Source organism: Triticum aestivum, chromosome 7A (assembly GCF_018294505.1).
Source record: "Triticum aestivum cultivar Chinese Spring chromosome 7A, IWGSC CS RefSeq v2.1, whole genome shotgun sequence".
Taxonomy (NCBI): Eukaryota; Viridiplantae; Streptophyta; class Magnoliopsida; order Poales; family Poaceae; genus Triticum; species Triticum aestivum.
The window spans coordinates 632,935,670-632,943,818 of NC_057812.1; the positions used below are offsets into that span (position 1 = coordinate 632,935,670).

At 46.0% G+C, this 8,149-nt stretch overlaps 1 protein-coding gene across 1 annotated transcript; it reads left to right on the forward strand.

Annotated features, from left to right (window-relative positions):
* The first annotated feature begins 1,569 nt into the window (after positions 1–1,569).
* LOC123148813 (probable calcium-binding protein CML29) lies at positions 1,570–2,432 on the forward strand. The gene has a single exon (XM_044568305.1). The coding sequence runs from the start codon at positions 1,688–1,690 to the stop codon at positions 2,189–2,191; it is 504 nt and encodes a 167-aa protein (XP_044424240.1). The 5' UTR covers positions 1,570–1,687; the 3' UTR covers positions 2,192–2,432.
* Positions 2,433–8,149: the final 5,717 nt, after the last annotated feature.

Below are 8,149 nucleotides of genomic sequence, written 5' to 3' on the forward strand. Positions count from 1 at the left end.
TTGTTTTTTGCTTTATTTTTTATTTGTTTTTGCTTTTAGGTCAGCAAAATTATAAACTTTCTGTTAGTGCCATTAGTTTTAGAAAAATTATAAATTTTCTGTTAGTGCCATTAATTTTTCCTTTCAGAAAGAAAATAAGAACAAGAGGCTCACCACGGTGGTGCCGGCGATGAGCTCGGCGCGGGTGATCGACGACGGTGAAGACGGGGACGGGGCGTGACGGACCGCTAAATCTAGACAAATATTATGGAAAATGGAGTTTGGAGGTCGAGCTTGGAGAGGAGAAAGCTTAAGTAGTGTGGCTCGGGCATTCCATCGAACACCTTGTGTGCATAGGAGGTGAGCTAGAGCACCACCAAGCCCTCTCCCCCTCGGCCAGAAAAAAACAGAGCAGTGTGCTCTACTCTTACGCGAGGGGGTATATATAGGCACCTCATTGGTCCCGGTTGGTGGCTTGAACCGGGACCAAAGGGGAGCCTTTGGTCCCGGTTCAAGCCACCAACCGAGACCAATGGTGGTGGGCCAGGAGCGAGGCCCATTGGTCCCGGTTCGTCCCACCAACCGGGACCAAAAGGTCCAGATGAACCGGGACCAATGGCCCACGTGGCCCGGCCGGCCCCCTGGGCTCACGAACCGGGTCCAATGCCCCCATTGGTCCCGGTTCTGGACTGAACCAGGACTAATGGGCTGACCCGGCCTGGACCAAAGCCCTATTATCTACTAGTGTACCCCGACTCGACATCGACCACGGCATTCTTCGCACGGCTACCTCGACCATGGCTCCACCACCCAAGCTCTCGACTACCTCGACAAACGGCACAAAGGGCTACTGCCTTGCTTGAGCAACCTCGTCGATTTCCACTCCAGCCACGCCTTCCGCGATGCATCGACCGTTACGACTGTGGTGGGGTGTCCGTCGGCTTGCCTTCGGATTCTTCTTCAGTCTCACCGTCTGCGTCGCTACCGTTGTGACTGCGGGAGGATGTTGAGTATAAGGATTATTAGGAAGTATAGGATAGACTAGGATTTGGTCTTGACTTGTCTTGTACTCCAAATTGGTCTTTGTACTACTATATATATGCCCATGAGGCTCAAGCAATACAATAAAACTATTCCACCAAACCTCTTTCTCCCTTCTAACACGTGGCAACGCAGAGGCAATCTACTAGTACTAGTAGTACACGTTGATGATATGTCTATTCAAATTAACAAATTGGTTTGTTCCTCGACTCTTTGTTGAAATGGGCCTCCGATTGTTCCACGTTGATGATATTCTTTTTTTTAGGGGACGTTGATGATATTTTGGGATGGGTTCGCCCGGTGGCACGGCGTGGAGACCTTGAAGTTCAAAGTACAAACTGTACAAAGCATTTGTCATCCAAAACGAAGCGCGAGCTAATCCAGAACCCATCGTCGTCCACGCTATCACGCGAGAATCCAGACGCCTTATCCTGCCACTGCCAACAGCGAGAACAAGATGCTCGTCCACTAGTGTTCATTCCATGTCGACACAAAGCGGCCGAGATTCAGATTCTGCCGCACTCGCCGCGCCTTCTTAAGGCCGTCCATGCAAGCTAACCGAGCTCCAACCAAGAGCAAACGCAAGACACAAGTGACAGCCACGGCACAATCGTCAGGTCCTCCGCCATGTCTCTCACGGTCTAGTTCGTTCGTTCTCGCCAACGCGATGGCGACGCCGGCCCGCCGGCCGTCGGCGCAGCAGCAGCAGCCGCTGACGGTGGACTTCGAGGCGCTGAGCTACATCAGCAGGCTCGTGGAGGCGTTCCAGGCGTTCGACTCCGACAACGACGGCCTGGTCACGGCCCCCGAGCTCCGGGGCCTCCTGGCCTCCCTGGGCCTGGACAAGTCGGAGGCGGAGGCGCGGGACATGCTGGCGCGCGCCGACGCCGACCGTGACGGCCGGCTCTGCGTGGAGGAGTTCCTGGACGTGATGAACGCAGGCGAGCTCGGGCTGGGCGCGCTCGGCGCGCTCCTGCAGGCCGCCGTCCCGGCGCTGGAGTCCTTCGCGGGGCCCGACGGCGCGCTGGGCCCCGACGAGCTCGCCAGGGTGCTGGGGCTCATGGGCACCGCCAGCGCCGAGGACTGCGCGGAGATCATCGCGTGCATGGACGGGGACGGCGACGGCGCCGTCAGCGTCGAGGAGTTCAAGCTCATGGCTGACCTGCTCTAGGCTCGAGCTACGTACGTAGTATTGAGCTAGCTAGAGGGCGTGCATATATGCAGTTATGTATTGTGAATTTGTGATTGTGATATCGATTAATAAGCGTTAGCACGTCAGGAGAGTTGTGGACTACTTCTGCGTCGGGCTGGAGTAGTGTGTCTTCTCCATCTCCATCTCCATCTCCATCTCCACTTCTCCATCTCCATCTCCATCTCCACTAATATTAAACAATCAAACAAGATTTTTCTTATGTGCACCTAGCAATTAGTTCCATAAAACATACGAACCAACCAGCACCATACAATTAGTCCCACAAATCTCAATCCAACAGTCATTATTAATCTAATGCCTCCACGGTGTGCACTTAGCAAATTCTCATGACTGACCATACTCCACCACTGAAGGAATATTCCAACTACCAGCCCGCGTCCCCTGCAATCACGCAATTGTGATCGCAAACTAATACGGAAACTCAACTAAATCAGCTCCCCTCGCCCTTGACCTCGATGCCTCCCACCAACCCCGTCTCCTGCCTGCACCGATACCTCGTGAGCCCTGCGCCGCTCAGTCGCTCCCTGCACAATCGCCACCGCCGATTGTTGCCGCTCACAGTGTGTAATCCATCAGCGAGATAGCGGGCGCCCACGACCCTGCCCTCGCCGTGTGGCCCGTCCGCGAGATAGCCAGTGCCCAGGAGCCTACCCCGGCACCCGGTGCCGCGCCCGCCCTGCACGTCCCCTGAATCAGCCGGCCACACGAAGCTGTAATTCTTCCCTGCCCTTCTTTAGGTTCAACTTCTTCGTTTGACCTGTTGCAGCATTATACAGGATTAGAATTTTCAGAATAGAGTTCTAGAAAACAAACAGTTGCACATCACAATGCTATAAGCCGTTCGTTTTATATCTGTAATTAATGGTTTTCTATGTGGAACATGGTTAGTGTTTTGACTGCTGCAATTTTGTAACTAACTGAATCATGCACCCTATCTCCTTGGCTTTTAGAATTTACGAAGGTGACTTGAGTTCTCGCAGAACACCTGAAATATTGGATTTAGCTTATAGAATTTACAAAGGTGCCAATGGTATTAATGTAAGCGCACATCATAGAACGAGAAAATTAATCATAATTAGTTTCAGCTCGGACCTATGGTGTACGTGCATATACACTCATAGGCATGTGCCAAATTATAGAGTGCTACTCTGAAACAACAAAGTGCACTAAGATACCAACAGATACATACATACCTCATGCGTGCTCAAGGACATACCAAGACCCCAGGCAGATACATAAAATCTGAAGATACATGAGTAAGAAGCAAGATAACAGTCGGTCATTACATAATCAGAAATAGATATTACTTTTATATTACCAGATTCATGATGTAGTGGACAGAGAAAATCCATGAAAAAAACAGCCCCAACTAAAAAATATCATATGAACACTAAATCACAAAGTCCTCTTGAGAATTAGTTCTCTAGCTATCAAAGCAACATGTCTATGAAATCAAAGCATTACCCTTGCCAAGATCATCATCAGCATCACCATGGATGTCAAACAGCAGGGCCGACAACTGAATGTGGTCCAATAAGGGGATCTGCCATTCAAAATTGTTATTAATGTCAAAGTAGAACTCTGCTGAAACACAATATCAAGAGAAAGGACAGTGTACTATGTTTGCATCGGATGGTGGTGTTCATGATTAATTTCCACATTTTCCATGCTTCTCAAAATTTAATGACATGAATATTCACATGAAGGCGAAGGTATGTCATCTCCCAATAGTGCGGGGGCGCACACCCCATTTCAGGATATAAGCAACAACCAATCATTGGGTAACTATCATCAACCAGTTCCTACTTTGCGCTACTGTTTTTGCTGTTGCTTATGTGCTAACTTGCGGTATGTATTTATAAAGACCCTGAAGAATTGAAGAGGCAGAGGAAAAAAGAGTATTATGCACGCGAGGAAGATGATATTCTTAAAAGACGTCGTGAAGCCCGTGAGAAGAAACATGCTTCAACAGCACTGCTTAATGATGAGCAAAATGTACCATACACACCCCTGGCCATGCCCAAGGTAAAAGTGCCCTTTTACTGCATGCTTATTTATTATTCAAATAACTGTGATGAGATGCCATGTACCAAGGTAAAAATGCCATTGTACTGGATGCGGCTGTATTATTCAGATAACTGGTGAGATGCTAAACTAACTAGAATGTATCATAGATGTAGACCCTAAGGAGCTGAAGAGGCAAATGGAGAGGGAACGGTAATTAATGATTTTCTATGTGGAAAATGGTTAGTGTTTTGGCTACTGCAATTTTGTAACTGACTGACTCATGCACTCCATCTCCTTGGCCTGGTGTAAAAAAAGTTGGCTTCCAGAAATTATGAAGGTGACTTGAGTTGTCGCAGAACACCAGAAATATTGAATTTAGCTTAGCGAATTACAAAGCTGCCAATGGTATTAATGTGAGCACACATCAGAGAACGACCAAATTAATCGAATTAGTTTCAGCTCCAGGATGTTATAATGAATTGTATAAATCTGTATAAACCCACTTTTTGCACACATGATGAGTGAGAATGTGCATAATTATTTAAAACTGAAAACATCTGAAGTACACCTGATCCATTCTAAACACTAAAGAAGTTGAACTTCCTACTTTCAGAGTGTAAAATGGTGCATTTGAATGTCTGTTTGTTGGAACTACGCAGTTTGATTTAGTAAACAAATATGCCTATCACATGAAGGAATGTTCCATATACAACTCCATGGATTTCTTAGAGCAATAAAAATACTGTGCAATGCAACTCAGATTCGAAACATACTCTTTGAATTATACTTGTTGCTCCCATCCCCTGTCAGCACCTCCTTCTCCTCCCTCGGGAAATCTGAACCATTAAGGGCCTTATCATCAACATAGCCACCAACTAAGCGGATGATTTATCATATAACAGTCTTGAAAGGGAACATTGTAACAGAAAACTCACTTTCTAAAGATTAAACCAGACACTCATTCATGGTAACCACCATGACGAGCTTAATAGTATTACAAAAAGAATTGCCAGTTTTGCACTTCTTGTTCCATTTTAGCTCTTGAGAAACCCATGACACTGAATTCCTCTTCAATAATAATTTTCCAACTTCCTTTCTTTCATGAAGATAATCTATCATCTTTTGAAAGGATAATGTATCAAGTTAACTCTTGGATCCACTCACAACCAGAAGGTGTAGCAATCTAGAGCAGAATAATACTCAGTTAAATCAGCTTTTCTAAAAAAGCCCTATAACAGAACAATTATACACGGTCTTGGGAACATTCATGGTGATTTCGGAGCAGGTGGCGGAGTTGGAGAGAGGGACTTACCTGGACCCGGACGACCTCGTGAGAGAGGGTGGAGAGGCTCATGGCGGCGACGGCGAGGGCATCCGGAGGAGGGAGGGGCCCGGCGTCGTCGGCTAGCATGCCAACCTCGAACGCCTTCTCGAGCACTTCGGCGAACGGATTCGGAGAAGGTGCAGGGTAGAGCAGGAGCGAGCGAGTGCCACACCTCTGCGTCCACCTCCGGCGGCGCCTATTGCTGGCGCGAGCATGCCGAGCTCGAGGGCCTCCTCGGCCACTTCCGTGAGCGATTCGACATGAAGGGGAGGAAGAGCAGCGGCTGCGAAGGGGAGCCGCAGCCTGACCAGGAAGCACCGACGGTGGTGACGAAGGTGAGTAGCGGCCAGAGCAGGGAGCGCCGGCGCCGACTGTGGAGTGAGGGTGTGGCCACCATGGGAGAATGGGGAACGGGGCGAGAAATGTGAGGGACTGAGGGAGCGCTTGGGAGGATAAGTAATGTTTTTTTTCAATAAAATTGGAGCATGTTTGGTTCTAATAAGTCACCTAACTTATAAGTCAGGCGATTTAAAATCAGTGATTTATAAGTCATACCTGTTTGGTTGTCACCTGACTTATAAGGGCATGAACACTGGAAGCATTAGTATACGGTGGTCTCATGCCCTTCATGTAGGCTTGTATGTACGAAGCCATCGCTTTCTATAATATCATCCAACGGAAGCAGCAGCAGCATGTGGGTCCCATGTTGCTCCCTCTCTATTACTTTACCCATCCTTTTCTTCCTCAGCTCTTCACACACGCATCACCCAGGAGACAAACGATGGGCTGCTACTAAGCCAGACCTTTTTTCCTTTTTCTCTAGCTTTTCCCCTTAAGAACCCGCCTCTTCTGCAGGCAGCACTAGTACACTCCGAGGCAACCCTTCCTGACATCCGAACCTAGCTGGCCTGCGGAGCACCCAGTTGAGGCGACGCATTGGTCATGCCCTAAGTCACCTTAGCACATCTTTCCATCTTTTTTTAATGTAAAGATGACGGGACCCATGCAAAAGGAGGTGACTTATAAGTTTTAAGTTAGGGTGGAGCAACTTATGACTTATAAGTTGGGGTGACTTATAAGTTAGGTCTGTTTGACAAAATAAGTCACTTTTTGCACTTTTCGACTTATAAGTTGGTGACTTATTTGGAACCAAACAGGGCCTTAGGCAGTGACCAAAGAGAGATTATGACTGTGCGGCTTGTCCAAATACAAAAAAATTCTTCTAAAAAAGACCCATTCTTTTTATCCGATTCGCCTGCATGCCTGCCATCTTTTTTATCTTCTAAAAATCATCAGGGCTGGTTACGGTCATTTTTGTTTGATGATTTTAAAATTTATTGTATGAATCTCTATAAAAGTTGTTACTCTTTTTATAAAAGTTCTGTAATCATACAAGTTATCTTGTGGTCTATGGATGTTAAATTTTATGAAGTACTTCACATGAGATATTTTTCCTGACACTCCTACACAGGTATTTTTCGCCGCGTATCATTATACTTGTCCTATGTTGTACCACTATTTTCAAAACTAACTCTGGTTACTACTTTATTGGCTCATACGACAGATTGTAGAACAAAGCTAGCTGTCATTTTAGTGGACTTGAATTATGATAATTTAAGAAATTGAGACTTGAAAAATGATGCAAACAACACAGATCCCACAAATTGTATGTTACATGTGTGATCATATTGTTTGGTATATGACGCATTTAAATGCTTCGGTAAAAGTAACTTGCTAAAAGAGAAACTATATTCAAAATAAATATTTTTATAAGAGTTATATTATGATACGTGCGTTGCACGTGCACGTTTACTAGTCTCTAATAAATTACAGATTCCTCTTGGCAGAGTGTCTGTCTGGGACAGAGATAAGGTGACATGCACGTTTGCATGTCACCGTGTGCCTTGCGGCCGAAATTCAAATTTAAACATTGTGAAAAAATCTGGAAAAAAAAAGCATGCATCTTCACAGTACATATTAAGATAACCCTTAAAAAATTCAGATCAAAGTTTAAAACATACATCAAGAAATAAAAAAGAGAAATCTGTCATGAATAGTTTGCGAATAGTTCTCTGTAGACTATTCACATCCGAGTTTCTCTTTTTCGTTTCTCGATGTATGTTTTGAATTTTGATCTGAATTTTTTAGAGGTTATCTTAATATGTGCTGTGAAGATGTATGTTTTTTTCAGATTTTTTTCGTAATGTTTAAATTTGAATTTCGGCCGCAAGGCACACGGTGACATGCAGACGTGCATGTCACCTGATCTCTGTCCGTCTGTCTGTCCACAAGTGGCACGATCGATTTGGGGCTTGACTAGCTATTACTAGATCAACGAAGGTGTAAATTAACAGAAGACCTTTTACGGTGCATCAGATAAATATCTTTTTTTTTGAGACAAATCAGATAAATATCTGTCAACATTCTTGTCGAACTTGTAGGGAGCGGCCCATAATCGGAGAAGATGAGCAAGTTGGCCACGGAGGTGGTGATGATCTGCTCGTATGCAGCCTTTCGTAAGTTGGCGCAGCCGCCGCGCTAGTTCACTCCGTCCATATCTAGCTCTCTCCATGGCCAGCGGTATA

Bases quoted from the DNA above. Each gene is read 5' to 3' on its own strand.
- LOC123148813 (XM_044568305.1), top strand. From the start codon at position 1,688: ATGGCGACGCCGGCCCGCCGGCCGTCGGCGCAGCAGCAGCAGCCGCTG.